General features: G+C 39.3%; 1 protein-coding gene across 2 annotated transcripts; it reads left to right on the top strand.

Annotated features, from left to right (window-relative positions):
* Positions 1-866: 866 nt before the first annotated feature.
* On the top strand, positions 867-16,199 carry gyg2 (glycogenin 2). 2 transcript variants are annotated; one of them, XM_069520493.1, is made up of 9 exons: positions 867-1,138; positions 2,358-2,493; positions 3,125-3,299; positions 4,972-5,134; positions 5,758-5,884; positions 6,509-6,698; positions 8,574-8,690; positions 14,388-14,507; positions 15,925-16,199. In XM_069520493.1, the coding sequence occupies exons 1-9, from the start codon at positions 1,126-1,128 to the stop codon at positions 16,045-16,047; spliced, it is 1,164 nt and encodes a 387-aa protein (XP_069376594.1). In that variant the 5' UTR covers positions 867-1,125; the 3' UTR covers positions 16,048-16,199. The 2 variants fall into 2 exon arrangements, with proteins under 2 accessions (XP_069376594.1, XP_069376593.1); XM_069520492.1 differs by having other exon boundaries at positions 871-1,138; positions 2,355-2,493.
* Positions 16,200-19,707: the final 3,508 nt, after the last annotated feature.

Here is a 19,707-nt window from a genome sequence, read left to right on the forward strand (position 1 = left end):
ATACCAAACATTAGGCTTCGCATAAAAATACAAAAATCAACCAGAATTATCAACGGAACAGAACTTACAGATATCTGCACACACAACAGCAACACAAAATATCGTATAATATGTAAATAACTGTCTCTTCAACTTCAACATGAGCTCATTAAATGCTCAGACCTGACTAGTTGTAACTGATTGGGAGTAAATGTTGATATTGTAGAATCGAGGAGCCTTTGTCTCAAGTATGCAATGCTCTATAATTATTATTTTAAGACTGAGATAAACATTCAGGTGCTGATCTCCGTTATGACAACAACATTCATAGAATCACTTCCTATTCAGCCATTTGTCTTAAAAAGTAGAACTTTAGTTTTTTGCTGCATTGCATCATATCAAGATAGTTAGTTGTGTAAAGTAACATTACGTAACATGTTAGCACAAGGTTAAGTTATCTCTTCAGCTTTGTGGTTCCTTCCCAGTGATTTTCAAGCTTCAGAGCCCCTCTCTTTCAAAACGATCAAACACTTTCTTTTGTGCTGGAATCACATTTGAAATACATTATAAAATATAATAATATTTAACAAAGGAAGTTTAACAAAACCCATTTCCTGAATTGTATTTTTCTGGAGCATTTACCTATCTCACCGTCATACAGGCCTTTTAGCCAAAACTCCTAAAATTCAACGAAACCATAAGCTTGCATGTCAACAGATCTGTCTCCATGACAACTCAGCAACAGTCCTTTAGTGATGAAATCCACGCAACACGTTTGAAAGCCCTCACAAAAGTGAGATGCGTAAATTATTGTCTCTTTTTGCAATGAGAGTTCAGTGTGGTAATGTTTCTGCACCATGTTTTGCTGCAGAAAGTGAAAGTGAAGCAAACACTCTATGAGAGGGACATTGTTGCACAACCTTCTACTTAGTTGAACGACCAGTTGAACAAACAGATAACACGACACGCACTCTTCCCCCAGCTGTTAAAAACACTGACTTTGTGTGGAATGTGACATTCATGCTCAGGAGACGTTCCAGGGGAAGCTGGTGTAAAGATGCACCTGCAGGTGTAATTGACCATTTCTAGAATACTGTCCGAGAAGGATTTTGCACACAAAGTTGAGCTGATTCCTTTTTTGTGGACATGAAAATGTCAGGTAAGTGAAGTTTTTCATTGAATTGCAATCCTCTCTGGTTTCTGTCTCTTGAGTTTTTAAAATGTTAAGAGCATTCACTATACCGTGTGACAAACACCTCACGCAGCCCAGACAGTGCTGCAGAGTTATAACTGACACAATTGTCCCAACTGCACAATATATGAATCATAGGAAATTGGTTTAACGCTTATTACGGTGCAACCACAATGGAAATAATGAGAAAATTGAGCCGTTTTTGCCGTTTAGTGAGACTGCCTTGTAGAAAATGAGTTCATTTTAAGTACTCTGATCTATCACTCACCTCCTGAGTTGGTCTTACATATGAATCCTACATCTTGTCCCTGACATCAAACCATTACTTCACTTACAGGTGGAAGAACCCAGCACACTATACAGTCAGCTCAGGCTCACTTTTTGACATCATTTGCCTTCTACCTTACTTTTTAAAGTACTCCTGTTGTTTTTAACCTACTAGATAAATATATCTAACTTAATTTGACTTTCTGACCGACATCATTTTGACACTTGCGTTGTGAAGAAGGACATTTAGTAGTTCCTCAATATGTGCCTCATTATAAACAAAGCCTTATGCAGTGACCAAAGTCATGAAGTCACTTTTCAAAGAGCTAATTGGTTAGCATCTATTAAAACAATAGGGTGTGAAAGCTATTTTAATTATAACTGTATCTTTTTTTTAAATGAATACAGGGCTCAAAGAAAATTCGGTTTTAGGGTCAAACAGAATATCTGACAAATGAATAAAGGTGCATTTCAATCAAATAGAAATATCAGTGCATTTAATGAATCTGCAGCTAATTTTGCTTTCAATTTCAATTTCAAACTGCAATCTGTTTCTTGTGATTGCCGAAAAACCCATGTTTCAGACGGAAACATATCTACATACACAACTGCACAAACAAATAACAAGAGGATTTAATTCACAGAAGAATTATGTCATGATTACATGCCCTCTTTAGTGTGCTTATTCTTTCGAATGCCACCAACATGTCCTCCCCTTGTGACATCACTGAAGCTATTAATTTTTGAGTCCACATGGAAGTTTAGGCAAGTTTATGTTCTTGAGTCAGAGATCAATTCAAAGATTAGCTCAAGGACACCAAATAACATATACATTTGGATAACTATAAGTCATCAACTCAATAACAACAAACAGACGTCAGCTTCACTCTAAACCTGCCATCTGATCATTCTCTAGCAGACGAGGCCTTCATCACCCTGGCCACCACAGACTCCTACTGCAAGGGAGCCACAGTGGTGGCAAGTAGTTTACGGCGGCATGGGACAACTCGCAGCATCATTGTCATGGTCACACCAAATGTCTCAGAACAGTCAAGGTGGGTGTGCAAAAGATTCCTTGATCCCCTGATATGGACGGACACTGGCCTTTAACCTGCGTAATGATTGTCAGTCAACAAGTCGGAGTATTTCTGGGGCTTTGAACTCACTAAGTTAGCTCTGTCACATGTTATGAACATGCAGTTGAAGAGACAGTTCCCACAGCTTGATCATGCTGTGTGCGTGCATGCAGCTCTTCATAAGTGGCGAACCTTTTTTTTTAATCATATCTCATATTTTCCTGTGTGTAAAAGTTAAATTTCTGCCAATAGTTCCCATTCACCTAAATCTTACACACTGGTCCTTTAAGTTATATTTGCTGTATAGAAAAATGCACAAATTATTAATTGCAATTTATAATTTGTATCTAGTCATTGTGTAGATTTGCCAGATGGGATTTATTTACTTGGCTAGCTTCAGTAAACATACTAGGAATAAGTTAATGCCATGTTCCTGACCAGGTGGCTCTTTTTCCAAAACTTCTACCTGTCTAAGTAATTTGATTCCATTCCATTATTTTTTAGGGAACTTTTAAACTGCAGTTCTTTGCTGCTGTTAAACAGATCTGAATACTGGTCACAGTGGCTAACCTCAGATTTATATTCCCCTGTCTGAAATGCTATCCAACAGACTCGGCCTTGAGAGTGTGTTTGATGAGGTCATCCTGGTGGATGTGATGGACAGTGAGGACCGCCTCCACCTTTCACTGCTGAGACGTCCTGAGCTTGGCATCACCTTTACTAAGATCCATTGCTGGACATTGACCCAGTTCAGCAAGTGTGTCTTTCTGGATGCTGATACGCTGGTGAGTCAGTTGAACATTTAGTCACAGGTTAAAGCCCCATGTGGGAAATGTTTACGAATCCAACCCACAGAACTCATTCTAAATGAATAGATCCTATGCTCGGACAGATATTGCACAAACACAGCATGTTGTACATGTACAGCATGTACAGAACTGATCCAACCGGCTGATTGGTTGATCAGAGTCTACATTTAAAGTTCATCTCTTGGCCAACGTCTCTTTGTCAGTCAATAAAGCCACATTTTGTCCTATTGGAATCAATGACAACACTGATGTTAGGGGACAATGTCTTGGAGGATGTTGGTACCATAGCTTCTATCTCTGTTTGGTCAGTGCAAACATGTACTCATGTCAGTTGGAACAGGCATGTTTGAAAACTGAACTCAGTAAACACAAATGGAGATAGTGTCTTTGGGTCATGCCTGCACTGACGCAATTCCTTGTGCAGTATATGTACAAATATATATATCTACATCTGCGGATTTAGAAATCTGTAAATTCAATTTAGAGTTTCGAAAAACTGTCCTGTAACTCTAGAAACATGAGAAATGTGTGGCACGGCCGATATTTCAGCTGAACCAGACCAAGGTAAAGGGCCAATTGACTAGTTTATTGCAAATAAGGAAACATAACTTTATTCAACATGGGGTGTAAAGGTAGTAGCAACATAGGAGAGAGAGAGAGACAAGAAGAACAGAGCCTTGAAAGCCTTGGTGAGAACTCGGGTAAATGGCCTGTATTTATATAGCATACAAGAGAACAGTTCTACCATTCACCTATTCACATATATGTTCATCCAGTGCATGTACGCACAGCACTTTCTTTATCTATCCTTATCATTAATTCAATTCTGGGTTCAGTTTCTTGCCCAAGGAGTATTTGGCATGGGGAGTGGGGGATTGTATCACAATAATATTCCAAATGTACTTTCTAACACAAAATATTGTCTCATGAGATTGCTGTGGAGATTATATTCACAGGCAGCCTAGTCCAAGGCTGTGTCTGAAATCCCTTACTAATTGCTATAGTCTACTTTATAGTGAATTCACCATTTTATAATTTTTTTATACATTAAATAGTAGACGTATTGCTTCCCAAAAGCTCCTTCTCTGGGGATTCTACATTATCTTATTCTCATCAAAAATATCGTAATTAATGTGAGGATAATGACTGACAGGTTTATTTTTTATCATCGTTTTGATTTCAAAATGGTGGTGTAGTGTCTGAACTTTCTCTAAAGCAGTGATCACTGATGCTAAATAAACTATATGATCAGAACATTTATTAGTGTGAAAGGTTTCAAAAGTGATAATTTCAATAGACTAAGAACACTTTTTTTTCAGCACACAGAGAGATATTAAAGGCATTGTAATAAATAATTGTTTTTAAGATTTCATGGGACCTTATTATTCTGCAACGATTTTTCTAGCATTTGTGTTGGAACCTCAAATTGTTACATTTATTGTGATTAATATTTGGGAAATCTGTATGATTGTCTGGATCAATCAAAATGCGTTTTGAGTGATGTGTCGAAAGAAATTCCAAACCTCAAACTGTCTTTAACGGCCTTCACAAGGCAATAACTTAACCTTCCATCCGTTTATCAACCCACACATGCACCGGCTCAGCATTCAAATGACACTGTTTCGTGACACATCATCCGTTTCCTCAGGTTTTGAGTAATGTGGATGAGCTGTTTGAGAGAGAAGAGCTGTCTGCAGCTCCTGATCCCGGCTGGCCCGACTGTTTCAACTCAGGCGTGTTCGTCTTCAGACCATCTCTGCAGACCCACGCCGGGCTCCTGGATCACGCCCTGCAGCACGGGAGCTTTGATGGTAACACATTATTTCATTTTTGGGTTCAGAGCTGCATGTCCTCTACAAATAACACTATAAATAAAATAAATATATTTACAGAATACCTCATTGCCATCTCAAAAAATATAATTTGTTTCTTTTATTTCCTCTTCTCACCGCAAAAATAAAATAGTATGAAAATAAAGTGATACATATATAAATGAATCACAATTCTACTGTAGAGTTAGATTTGCTTTTTTAACAAGTATATTGTGATGTTGTCTTTAGGCATGAATAAATGGTGTTTAGTTTGTCCAGTCTGGACTAATGTAAAAAACATGGCAGCCTCCATAGAGAGGTATTTAAATATAAAGGGCCTTTTCTGAGGTAAAGAAAACTACAATTCAGTAGTTTCAATCTTCAATTTAGATTAAATGAACCAGTGAAAACATCATGAGGATTATTCTACATTAAATTTCTGCTAATAGTTCCCTTTCACCTAAATCTTACACACTGGACCTGCAAATCACAGTTTAGGATAATTATTAATGAATAATAAAATAATTACACCTCTTATTTCAAGGTGCTGAAGGCAGAATTATATATATATATACATTATTTACATATGTTTTACCCAAACACCCCACCCTCTCTGCTGTCAGGAGGGGACCAGGGTCTGTTGAACTCTTTTTTCAGTAGTTGGCCGCTGGCAGACATCACCAAACACCTGCCGTTTGTCTACAACCTCAGTGCCAGCTCCATCTACAGTTACCTCCCTGCTTTCCAACAGTGAGTGTGCCTGTGGCCATGTTTCATTGTGCTCAGAACAATCCTTGATACAGTGTTTTCGCATCGGTAAAATATGTGAACATATGTGATGATAAATGTAATTTGAACTCAGAGTAAAATTTCAAAAGCAGATTAATGTCAGACTTCACATGAGTGTTTTTTTATATTCTAGAAATAAGAATATTGACATTTTCATAATGTGACAGTGTAAAAAGCCCTATTGTAACATTATTGGGGACAGATTTAAATGACATGACATTTGATTTCACACAACTGTGGCAACTATAGATTTGTGCCTCAGAATTTCCATTGTAGAGTTAGTGTAGTGTTTACAAATGAAATTGCTCACTCATAAAATTGTGATAGCTTTATTATTAATCAATAATTATATATTTTTTTTAAATCACAGAACAAAAGAGATCCTGCAAATTACTGCTCAAAGTCTCTCTACTTGTTCCTCTTGAGAAGCACGTTCAAGGAAATGTTTGCAAAGTACATATTTGCTTCAGTTTACACTGACTGCAACAATTTTTTTTTCAATTTGCATTGAATAGTCAAACGACATTGACTTTATATGTAACCGAACAGTCCTTACTTGCAAAATGCTGGAATTTCTTCCTGCAGGTTTGGCCAAAATGCAAAGATTGTTCATTTCCTTGGTGCAATGAAACCCTGGAGCTCCAGTCAGAGGGATGTCAGCCACTCAAACACCATGGGACAGTTTATGTCACTGTGGTGGAAGGAATACCGCAATCAAACAAAACCAACTCCACCAGGGAACCAGCCCACTCAACATGAGGAGAAACCACAGCAGGTACCAAAATGTCTTCGACGTCAAAACACTATGTCCCATCGAGATACAGCACCATGACAATGAAATCTCATGAAGACTCAGGTCTGTTTAATTTGTGCAGTGTGTTCATTTTGATTTGATCTTTAATGGAAAGTGGCAGGAATGAGAGGTAACAATGAAATAAACTACTCATCACAGCTATTGGGCTAACTTATATTTTACACTTTGATCCAAAGGCAGAAAGAAAGACATCCTCATGTAAAATAAATGGCTATACATCTGACACTGGAGTTTAATGTAAGAGAAATTATATACTGGAAAAGATGTGATGCACAAACGTTTTCTTTTTCACAACAATGTATTTCAGTCTTCTCTGTTCTCCACCTAGTGTCTATTTTTCTGGTTAACTTAGGTTAGGGTTGAACAACTCCTTACAAATATTATTTATAGATATTTTTCCAAATATGTTTTCATTTACTAAAGATTCTGTCACTGCAGTTTCTAATAGATGTTACTCAAGCAAGAGGAGATCTTGGATTTGTTGGGGATGATTTATTCAGTTGGACTAAGTTGAAATAAACTACAGTTTAAGGTACACGTTGATGAAAGACCATGACAACCATTGTGGCTCCCTGATGTATTTTTAATCTGCAGTCAGAAAAGAAACGTGAGAATCATGCTTTTTCTTATTTCCTGTCATATACATGACATGTATGTTATATATAATGTCAGATGTTTAATTTTAAACACAATTAAGGTTTTATAGAAACATAAACACGTCTATGGGCGGCTGTGACTACATTCCAAGGATACGGAACCCCGAATGGCCCTCTCATAGAAAAAGTGCTGCCCATAGCTGCTGATAAAATAAGATAACAGTGCTATACAGTTGTTTGGTGACAGCACAATAACATTTTACTATTGTTTTTGTATTTCAATCAGGAGAGACTATTATTGATAATTAAGCAAAATTCCATAAACATGAACAACGAGATGAGGAATGGAGAGTATTTGGAAAGGGGATGAGGCTGTGCATGGTGTAGGAAACCCCCTCTAGATACTGATGGTTGTTGTGATGGGACAGAGCAGACGTGAATGAGATGATGAGTGGAGGAGGGTCACAGTGAGGAACTAAAAGAAGAGCTGATTGCGAGAGATAGATAGAGGTACTGTAGGTAAGTAGTTAAAGGCTAAATAGAAGACAGGCTTTTAAGGAGGCTTCCTAAGGAGGCCTGAGCTAATTATTACCTGTTTTAGTCAGAGGATGTTCCATGGAGCTTTTTTCCTATCTTTATTTAAGAGCGTGATCTTTCAGTCTGAGAGCATGACTTGTTGAATTTATGTTCCGATTGTGTATTACTTATTATATTAGTTTTGCTACACCAGAAAGGGGAAGTCTATATAATAAAGCCGTGGAGAGCGGGGGTGGATTAACCCGGTTAAAGAGTAACCGCCCGTACGGGGCACTCTGAAGTAAAGCGGCAAGGGCAGGGTTTCGATGAAAAGTGATACACAATCTGAACATAAATTCAAACAAATTCAACAAGTCCTGCTCTCAAACAGAATGACCACTCTCTTGAATAAAGATAGGAGAAAAGCTCCGTAATTTTCAGACAGGTTTCAGAACAGGAAGTTACAGATACATAAAAGCTATCAGTGTCACTCCATGTTGTTGAACTGTACACAACAAATCAAATAGGTGTCATGTTTGGCAGATGCACTGCACATTTTCTCTCCAAATACTCCAATAGCACATTTCACTGATGACTCCCCCTCTTTAGCTGAATGTTTGCTAATCAGTCACAAACGCTGCTGAAACATAAACGTGCAGGCTGGAAGACTAACGCGACACATGGCTGCCCAGCCAGCACTCAACATCCTCTCTTGTTTTCGCAGGTCCAAGAACAAGAAGCCAAGATGCCAGTTAGAGAAAACCCGGACAGCTCCAATTCACTGCTCACACAAGTTCTACCTCCGACTGAGGAGCTTCATCCACCGTTTGAACCACAGATGGTAAACAGACAAACCAACATTTTCATCTGTTTAACTCAATCATATCTCTTATTTGTGTCACTGTTGGATTTTAGTTTTATTTTAACTCTAGTATCTTTATGAGTGTTTATGGAGCCAACACCAGGCCAATAGTTTTGATCATTTGTACAAAAACATTTAAACTGATCTCGAACTTTGAAAAATACAAAAACATTTTCAAAAGTTTTTTGGGGGTTTGATTCAGTTGTGAAATAGTTTTGAATACAATATTTATATTCATTTTTCACTTTCATATATATTTTGATAATTGGGGTCTTATAGTTTTCAGTTGCAGATATAATATTTTAAGATTGTCAACTCAGCTGACTTAATAGTATAATGGTCGAAACATTATTGTCCCACATGTGAAGTACCTTTAAATAAGTAAATACATTTTCAACCTATCAAATAGATAAAACATGTCATTTTGACGTGAGCGACAGACAGACAGAGAGAGAAAGAGAGGAGAGAGAGAGATAGAGAGAGAGAATGATTTTTAAAACCTTTATTTTAATAACAAAATAAAAAGATTTGCATGACAATAAATACAGTTGAACGGTTAAGGCCAGTCTTCAAAACCTCATAGCGTAAAAAATGTTAAATCTTAATCCATTGTCTGTCACTGAACATATTGTGTCATTATAGCACCACTTTTGCACCAAGTTGCTCATTTCTTTAAAATATCTAAAATGTACCCAGACTCTGGTTTTCACCAATGAGATATAAATAGGAAGTGCTTCCTGCCCTTTCCTGTCTTCTATTTTGTTTTTCCTGCTGCTGCAATTAACCAGTTCAAAAGCTGCCACTTACAGGAGATGGATCTCTTATATACTCCTAGCATGAAGGCGCTCTTTGACCAATGATCATCAAATATTTTAAAAACATCTTCTAGTGTTTTAAAAAGGTTATCGAGTGAACAGTGAAAACTCGTTTCTTCTTCCACACTAAACAGACACTTGCAGGAAACTGTTGGGGTGATGGTGGAGATAAAAGTGTTCACTGCTATTGCACCGAGCATGCAGGCTCCAGTCTCTTCCATTTAACAAGACTCCATGTTTTAAAAAGTGACTGATAAAAAGGAGAGAATCCACACAGGTTTAAAAACTAAAAATCCCTTAAGAACAGTGTCGTGTCTAAGCCCAGACCAGCTGTCCTCCTCAGTATGCTGCCTGTCACATATCTCCAAACAACATCCCGTGGACCTAAGAGGTATTTTTGTACAAATTGTATCCTGAATGTTGATAATCTGCTTTGAATGTGCACCAGACCTTGCCCCCCCCTCCTCCTTAGGTAAAAACAATACTTTACAGGCGAGCCGATGCCACAGAGCAGAAGCTACCAGGTTATTAATTATTAATGTTCTGCCTCTGAAGGATAACTGTGGCTTCAGCCATTTCCATTTGTTGGGTCTTCCTTTTATCTTTTCTAAAGCCCCCTCCCAGTTCTTCTGAACTATGGCCTCATTGCCAATGTATAGTCCAAGATATTTAAAACCATCTCTTTTCCACATCAACCAGCAGCCCTGTCTCAATCCCCTGTGTATTTTACAAGGTGCACTCAGACCTCCATTAACCTTTAGTACACTCTCAAAGTCCTGATACAAAACCTTGATCATAGCTACGAGACCGGGGCTGAGGCCGAAACTCTCTTCCAGAGGTAAAGGTGCACAACCCGGTCAAAAGCCTTTTCTAAAATATCTCGAATTAAGGACACATTGTCCAGGATAGACCTACCAGGCACACAGTAGGTCTGATCTTGGTGGAACACTTGATCTATCACCTCTCTCAGGCGGTTTGTTAGTGCTTTAGACAGGATCTTGTAGTCTGTGCAGAGAAGGGACACAGGACCCCAGTTCTTTATCTCCTGTAGGTCTCCTCTTCTTTTGGGCAGGAGAGTTATCACTGCCCTTCTGCAGCTTATTGGCAGAAATAACACATATTCGCCAATCGCACTCCAGAACTCTTTGTAAAACTCGACTGGAATCTCGTCGATACCAGGGGCTTCTCCCCCCTCTGTGCTCTGCAGGGCCATATGGAGTTCCTGTATTACCAGGGGGCCCTCCAACCCAGTATTTAAGTCCTCTGAGACTTTGGGCAGTTCTCCACAGAAGGATTCAAACATTCCATTGTTCTCAGTGTATTCACTCTGGTAGAGTTCAGTATAAAAACTCACAGCTCTCCTCCGGATCTCTTTGCTACCTCTGATTTAGAATGGATGAGTCGGCTTCGACCATTCTTCTTCTCCAGTCCAAAGAAAAAGTTGGACGGTGCGTCCATCAGCCCTGCATCCTGAAACCGTGACCTGACCAGCGCCCCCTGAGCCTTAGTGCCCAGTAGGTCTGTAAGAGCAGATTTTTTTAGATATGGGATCTTTAATATGATCTCAATTTCCAGTGGATTCTGCTAAACTCTGCAATTCCCCAATTTCAGTCTCTAGATCCTTCATAGATCTGGTTGTTCTAGTTGACAGAGCTGCTTTTACTCAACCTTCCCAAAAGGCCACCACAGTTTTAAAGGAGTAAAATCATGTTGTCTTTCTTTAAAACCGCTCCAAAAAAATGTAAAAACATCTTTAAAATGTGCATCGCATAAAAGAGCTGTGTTAAAATGCCAGTATGCACTTTCGGACTTTAAGTTAGAGATAAACACATAGCATTAGCTGGAACAGCAGTGACCTCTTCAAAGCATCTCTGGCTCCATTTACATTCAGTGAGCTGCATTTTTTACTATTTATCTCTTGTCTAATTTTCGATACTATTTTCTTTAGTCTGTTCTGTGAAATGTGCAGCCAAGCAGAGTTAGAGAAATGTTCTTTATCAGAGAAATATTCTTCTATTTTTTTTACCCCTTTATGTCTTTAGTTGTTGGGAGAAACATTTTGATTTTCCCCACACTGTAGCCTCTTGCGCTCCTATGGTTACCAGCCCTAAAGTCAGAGGATTTACTGTCAGCAGAGCCTGTCTCCATGTCACACTCAGTCTCTGCTGCTCCTCTCCCTCCTGTCCTCACTGTCCCTTTCTTTGCCTGCGAGCTTCCACTGTTGCTCCTGGTTTTTTCTTTTTAGATGAGGAACTTTAAGCACCTCCTCGTCTCCCTCCATGTCAATATCCCTGCTGACCCTCACCTGTCTCCTTCTGTCCTCCCTCTCTTGCCTGACTCCCCTGTTGGACCTCACCCGTCCCCTCTTGTCCCCCCTCACTTACATTATCTACCTGTTGGACTTCACCTGTCCCCTCCTGTCCCCCCTCACTCACCTGCTGGACCCCACCTGTCCCCTCCTGTCCAGTTCTCTTATCAGTGTCTCATCTCTTATAAACGGGCTGACGTTCGATAACATGACTTTAACCGCCAGTGTGGAGAGAGGCAGACCCCCTCCCCTGCGCTGACCGACTGCACACACACACCACCTAACACCTGCTGTACCTAAACCACAACACCTATAAACTACTGCACACTACATTATATATAACATTAACAACTACTTCAAGAGAAAAAGATCGATAACTACGCTCACAAACCACAAATTGCAACCAGGTCTCAGCTCCCAGACACTCCAGAGAGAGAGGGATCAAATGGTGCTTTTCTAAAATAGGTCAGTCTGATTGGGCATAACTTGGACTTATCACCTCTTCAGTGTGTTTTAGCAGCCAAAGTCCCGAACGCGAGAAATCATCATAATGCAAAACTCATCGGGATACTCTTGTATATGGCAAGAAAGACTATTCTCAAGTTTTGGATTCATAAGGTCGATTGGACTGGACGATTGGTACAAGGAGGTAATGAGCATAGTCCCACTGGAAAAACTGACTTATACCCTTCATGACAACATGGGAGCTTTCGCAAGGGTATGGCAACCTGTTTTAGATGTTGTGGACCCCTCTGGTCTGAGCTTTAATGTTCCTCAATAAGTGATGCAACATGGATGTCGCTGACATAGCTTAGAATTGGGTGTCAATCTGGTGGTGTGTTTATGTGTGTGTATGTTTATATGTAAGCTTTCTTTTGTTGTATAAAAAAGTGTGGTTCTGCAGGAACTATATGTAAAGGACAATGTGTGGACTGCTGAACCTCAATAAAAAAAGATTAAAAAAAATAAAAAATAGGTCAGTAACTTAATAGGTCAGTAATTGTTTGAATTGATAAGTAAAAATTTGCAGGTCAAAAACTGCCATTAAAAAGTACTCTTTGGCATGCAGAGTGGGGAGTACCAGGATCGAACCAAAGAAGACATGACAATGATTTGACATTTGATTTTGATTAATCTACATTACCCACCAGTGGCTGCCTGCATCCGTTTCAAAACACTAGTACTTCCATAACGTGCTGAGAACAGATCGGGCCCAGTTTACATCCAGGACATGATCAAACCTTACACCCCAGCCCGTCCACTCCGCTCTGCATCTGCCAATCAGCTTGCTGCTCCCTCACTGCGAGCTAGCCACTCAACAAAATCATGACTGTTTGCTGTCCTGGCTCCTAAATGGTGGAAGGAGCCAGGACAGCAGAAAGTTGTTTGAGGCAAATTGCACTTACTTGAGTCTAGTTGTTCTGGGTTCGTACCCTCATGGTTGAATGCCCTTATTGTAAGTCGCTTTGGTTAAAAACGTCAGCTAAATTAAATGTAATGTAATGTAATACATCAAATGGACACTGAAGAAAAGTGTACACCAAAGTTACACCAACATGGAAAATATCAAAAGCTACTTTTTAAATGATTATTTTAAATTGAACCAACTTTATTCCAAGACAATGGTGTTCGGCAGACAAATACTGTATTTGTATTTGTATAGTACTTGTTCAAACAAAGTTACAAAGTGCTTCACAAAACAAATAAATCCATGGCTAATAATATGCTGTCACTTGGCACCACACAAATACAATTGAAATCGATTAAAACTTAATTATATTTGTATTTATCTTCTAATTTGATTGTTTACTGCTGTTTTTATCACAACACAGCAGCATCGCTGAGACACACAACTCTCCCACCACCACATTGCAAACAAATTGACTAGTTAGACACCAAACATTCAGCCCCTGTGTGTCCACATGGGACATGTTAGCCTAGCATAGCAGAAAGACTGGAATCAGCAAAAGAAAAGCTTAGCTCCTTTAAACACAGAATTAATCTAAGGTTCATTAATGATGAAGCAAAGTAAATAGGCATAGCGTTCGCTAATTGATTTATTAATTAGCTAAATGAATGACCTTATTAACAAAGCTGCTTGTGTTTATCATATATTATGGTGAATATTATGGTTCCTTATTAGGCAGCCTCTTTTTAGTTCCAGTGGATGAGACTGTTAATTTATGAGAATTTGCTTGATTGCATCTGACTCCAGCAAAAAACACAAGGAGTTAGTCTTTTATCTGCCACAGGCCTCTGAGCCTTGAGTAGCGTTTCTGTTATTTGTTCCATTAATTCAGCTTGACGCACTGTGTTTATACAAGCTTGTAAAATTAGCATGAACAGACAAATGCCCTTCAGTATGCCATCAGCCATGAACATATGTCAACAGTTTTATCAAGCACTACACAGCAAAACTGAAGCAAATCCATTTTGTATTTAAACATCACACTCCTTCTGCTGATGATACTATTTAAGCTACAGGTTATTTTACATTGGTGTACACATGTTACTGTTGCGTATTGATGAGTAACGTAACTATTCTACTTGTAGTGTTCCCACACAGACAACACAAGTTCTGAAGAAGACACAAGCTCATGTGAGGACACTGAGATCCAGGACTCGCCTCAGGTTGCAGAGGATTTGGCGAGTAGCAAAACTGCTACAGATCCTGTACGTAATCTTTTCCTCTTTGACTCCTTCACAACCCTGATTCTCAAACACAACATTCCTGTTACGCCTGGCTCTGAGGCCGCAACAACACAGACAAGGCAGCGTGATGTAGCGAATTACCATATGCTTTATTGATTTAACATAAACGGAAATGAGCGATGGAGCGTGAAAGTGAGCGTCAGTAGTGTGTGAGGGTGTTTGAGTGCTATGTAGTATGTGCGGTGCATGTTGTCAGGTGCAGAACACAACAAAAGTAAATGCAGCAGGATGGAGATCTCAGGGATGAGTGAGAGAGCGAGACAGCCCACGGCAGGGGGTTTATATCAGCAAGCCAATCAGGGGAGCCATGCACAGGAACTTCCAGCCGTCCAACAATCAGCAACCTGCAAGACACACCCACACAGCATACACACCATACACAGACAGGACACAGGCATGGGCTGGGGCCGTAACAATTCCCAATAGGTCATTAAGTCCCTATCACTCCAGTGGTTTATTCTTGACATCTTGAAACTAATTTCTGCATTTATTATAGTTTCAAAGTGGGAGAAGTCCGGTGAGCTATAGGGGTCAAGGTTAAAAAGAGGAGTGAGAATAGGAATATTTTAATTCTTGTACAGAAATGTGCAACAAAATTGGGCCGAGCACAGAACCCTGTGGAACACTGTGGTTAACCTTGGTGCGCATAGATGGCTCATCATTAATTTGCACAAATTGGAATTGATCTGAAAAATTGGATTTAAACCAGTTTAGGGCGGTTTCTTAAATGCCAATTAACTGTTCTAATCTCTGTAATAAATTTTGATGCTCTATAGTGTTGAATGCTGCACTAAGATCTAACAGGATAAGGACAGACACAAACCCTTGATCTGAGGCTATTAGAAGGTCATTAGTGACTTTTACCAGGCTGTCTCTGTGCTGTGATGAACTCTACCCTTCGTATACTCTTCATATATATTCCTTCTCGAGGATTTTAGACAGGAAAGAGAGGTTGGATATTGGTCTGTAGTTGGCTAAAACCTCTGGGTACAGTTTTTTGAGAAGGGGTTTGATTACAGCTAGCTTAAAGGACTGTAGTACATATGATGATAATGAGAGATTGATTATATTCAGTAAAGTAATATTAATTAGGGGCAGAATAATTTCGTAGGAATGGGATCTAAGATACATAAGTGTCACAGGTCAGGTCTGTGAACATTAAATATAGAAACTAACTTCCTGTTCTGTAACTTTAAAGGTGCCTTGAATTGTGAGACAATTTTGTGGTTTGGTCTCAACATTGTGTATTTAAGTACATTTTAATTAATAATTAAACTACATCAAGTTGTACTTAGTTACTGTACACCTCAGGTCAAGCTTGAAACTGGGATACATTTGCCGACGACTGATCTGATTTTCTCTCACTTAATTGTGGCAGAATGAAGACAGAGAGCAAGAGGAGCTGGAACGCCGCATGCTGTGGGAGAACGGAAAGGCCGACTACCTGGGCAAAGATGCTTTCCAAAACATCCAGAAGATGCTGGACTGTTTCCTGGATTAGAAACCCACACATGAGAAAACCTCTGTGACTACCAGTGTACCATTCCTGTCTTTCTTCTCGAGGACCGGGATTGTCTTTAATCTTCTTCATATGCTATCTTCTTTTCAACATGACAACTATCAATAAACTAAAGAGGAATCTAAATTTAAAAACCTTTCTCCCATGGAAATTATATTCTTTTCACTGTCAAGTCAAATATAAACAAATACTGAAAACCCTAAAACTAACACTGCAAAAATGAATTTCATCTTTTTTATTAGGCATCAGCATTTTCTTAAAATAACTGCTCAATCTAGTGAAACAGTATAACAGGAACCCAAATCATGATATTTTCCTAAATCTAACTAAGTAGTTTTGCTCACCATACTTATCCAATCTGTGACTTAAAACATAAAGCGTTACTTCCTGAAAGATAACCCTAAATGTCTTTCTAAAAACAGGTGAGTGTTCATTTTCCCACTAGGTGGCACTGTGGTTCTTCTAGCTGAGCTCTTTCCATTGTAGCAGCAAATCCGAGGAGCATGAATACGGATTCATATGTTTGACTGCAGTTGACAGCACGCTGCGTGATCCTTATCCAATGGGCACATAGTGCATGTAATTTTCATAGGCTTTTGTCCCATAATGTGACAGCAGTGGAAGATACTGTGCTGAATACAAAACAAAATGTCAGGAGGTGAGCTCAGGCTCAGCAGAATTCAGGCTGTTAGTGAAAAGGCCTTGTGATGATTGTTTCTAAAGACAACCTGGCACACTGCTGCTGTTGGCCGAGCGGCTCCAGCTGACTCTGATTCATCAAGATTAAACAGTGAGTACCAATCTGGGATAAGGTTTCCGGTGTCCGCCGCATTTATCTAAAGTGAGAAAAAAGGAATCTGCGATCAGTCTCAGCAGACACTGACATTCTATTAAAAATAATCTTGTTAAACACAGCTTCTAACCCAAATGAAAACAAAAGAGAAAGTTATATCTTTATTTGGGGTTATGTTGTGTGATGTGACACCCAAATCTAAACATTTGTACATGCAATTTTGAGGATGGCACATGAAGTAGCCTAAATGTTTAATATAAATCCAGCTATGAGCTGCCGGGACCAATAATGCTTGTTCTAATAAGAATCTAAAACTGTGCAGAGGAGCTGTCATAATTAACTATAAACTGTAAAATGTGGAGCTGATTTTTTAATGGCATTCGAGATATGTCTGCTTTTTACTTGTGAAAAGATTTTTGGATGCATGGGAGGCTAATACTGTCCAGTATTCTGAGATCGATGTTGATACTGCATTTACTTTCAAAACTCAGTTTCCTGGATTCTAGTAAATTAACCAAATACTACAATGTAGTGGAAGAGTATTGAACAGCCAACATGCTGAATGACTTTCTAACATCTTGAATGGTGCAGTCGCACTGAAGCGCAATGAATCCTGGGGAAGCTTGGGCAGGGAAGGAGCCTTTGAAATGGGACAGCCTAGCTGCAGTGTTGTGATGCAATTGGTCTTCGAATGCAGCCTCCGAAGGATGCAACCTACCTTTCTCCTCACTTGGGTTGAACCAATCAGGCCACAACTCCAGAGCAACTCAACCACAAAAAAATCTTATAGAATATAATCAATACTTAATGCACATCCTCACTTATGAGAGCAATACTTACACCTCACATGACCCCACAAAGAATTTTACCTTTCTGACACAGACAATTTTTTTTTGACAGTATGGGGCCGACACCTATATGCGATTTCAAGAAATTCCACCTTTGGTGCAAATCTCAAGGCAGATGGAACTGAATGCCACACTTGGTCGAATAACCAGAGCTCCAAGCTCTTTGGTTTAGATCAAGCACCTGGGTTCTGTTCTGTTTCCTCCCCTCTACTGTTTATTCTTTGCTTTCAACATAAGTGCTTTCCCCTCTCCCACTTCTTTGAGTTTGTTTCAATGAACAAATAGTCTCGATAATGTCCCCATCTGGAACTCTTCTGTGTGTTAATGATTACACAAGCTTTCTGCTTGATTGAGTGTTTGTGATTCTGTGATTATAGTGGATGAGGCTGCGTGTGTGTGTGAGAAGGGGAAAAAAAGGAGAGAAATTGTGCGGATGCAGATGTTGAAGCCAGTCCGTCCCAGATATCATTCAAGCCATGCTGCGATAACCTTCACAACCATAAAGTCCGGACGAGAGAGCATTTGTGTGGTAGCCATCGCACGACTATTTGGATTCATGATGAAAAACTGATCAGCGGTTCAACCGGTGACTTTGGATTCTAATGACCCATAATTTTTGTGATCAGGCTAATTGAGGATCGGGAGAGTAATGACAGTCAGCTGTAGAAGGGAATGTGGGGTGCACTCATTTCAAAGCTCCTGATGGGGTGGAGTTGATCCTCGCAGCAGCAGAAAGTCGACCCAGACGAGGCCACAAACCAGATTCTCAAAAACCAGACAAGTGAACTCTCTGCTATTTAGTAAACAGATGCAATCTGAGTAACATCTGAGGTCAATTTGTTGAGATAACGGAGGATTTCGCAGTTGTTGAGGCTGGCAATGTGTCCAGACCTTGTAAATGAGCTTTAATATCTGTGAATCCTACTGAATCCAAGCAGAATAAATTGAATAGAATTCAAAACCATGATGGCCTACAGGCAGATGTGATTCCTAGAGTGGGGGGGGGGTGAGTTTACGATACAGCTGCTCGAACCAGAGAGACCCTTTGAGAAGGTCTTGTCTCATTAATTGTAATGTTGTAAGTTTAAGGTTAACATTTTTGATAGATAATTATTTTGTGACAGGTTGGTTGAATATTGGAAGATGTAATTACCAGCAGTCAGATTTAGTGTGCACGCAACAATTATTTTGCGGGACTGATGGTCGTATGCTTGGTCTTTAAAGTATTCATGCTGTCAGCTCAGCACTGATGTAGAAAACAAGAATTTCATACAAGCTCAATTGGGTGCTAGATCTGAGCCTGATGAAAATGTTGTCAACATAACAGAAGCCACAGAGGAAGAGAGGGTTTAACTTACATTTCATTACCAAGGCATTTCCACATAACCACTGTGTTCTCATACACTGAAGCCCATGTCCTCTGATGGCGTCCTTTCAGTTTTTCTTCAAATGTAGTTTCTCTGTTGCTTAGACATGAAGTGCCTTGATGTTCAGATGTATTGATCATGTTGCTGTAGGACACAAATTCTCCACAGCAAGAGCTCCCTGGTTATGTCTTTGATTCGTCTATCAATGTGAAAATCATAGATCACAGTGGGTTAACTGAGTGATCCTCTTCCTTTTTTTTTTGCATCTGATCAATATAATATATGATTATAACTAATCTCCCTGAAATAGAGACTTTTTTAAATTTCAGTTTCTTTAAAGGTCCAGTGTGTAAGATTTATGTGAAAGGGAACTATTGGCAGATATTTAATGTAGAATAATCCTCATGATGTTTTCACTAGTTCATTTCATCTAAATTGTATGAACTGTAGTTTTCTTTACCCCAGAAAAGGCCCTTTATATTTAAATACTTCATAGTTATATTGAGGGGGTCCTCTCTACGGGGGCCGCCATGTTTTTTTACATTAGTCCAGACTGGACAAACGAAACACTTTTTGAGTTTTTATGACAACTAAAACTACCACAGGTTATTTTTCATGTTTGGAAGGAGAGGGT

This window comes from Paralichthys olivaceus, chromosome 24 (assembly GCF_024713975.1).
Source record: "Paralichthys olivaceus isolate ysfri-2021 chromosome 24, ASM2471397v2, whole genome shotgun sequence".
NCBI classification, from domain to species: Eukaryota; Metazoa; Chordata; class Actinopteri; order Pleuronectiformes; family Paralichthyidae; genus Paralichthys; species Paralichthys olivaceus.

What these genes read in the sequence shown, in the direction of transcription:
- gyg2 (XM_069520492.1), top strand. An exon ending in AATGTCTCAGAACAGTCAAG is followed by an intron (nt 2,494 to 3,124) that starts GTGGGTGTGCAA and finishes GCTATCCAACAG; the next exon opens with ACTCGGCCTTGAGAGTGTGT. An exon ending in ATGAGGAGAAACCACAGCAG is followed by an intron (nt 6,699 to 8,573) that starts GTACCAAAATGT and finishes TTGTTTTCGCAG; the next exon opens with GTCCAAGAACAAGAAGCCAA.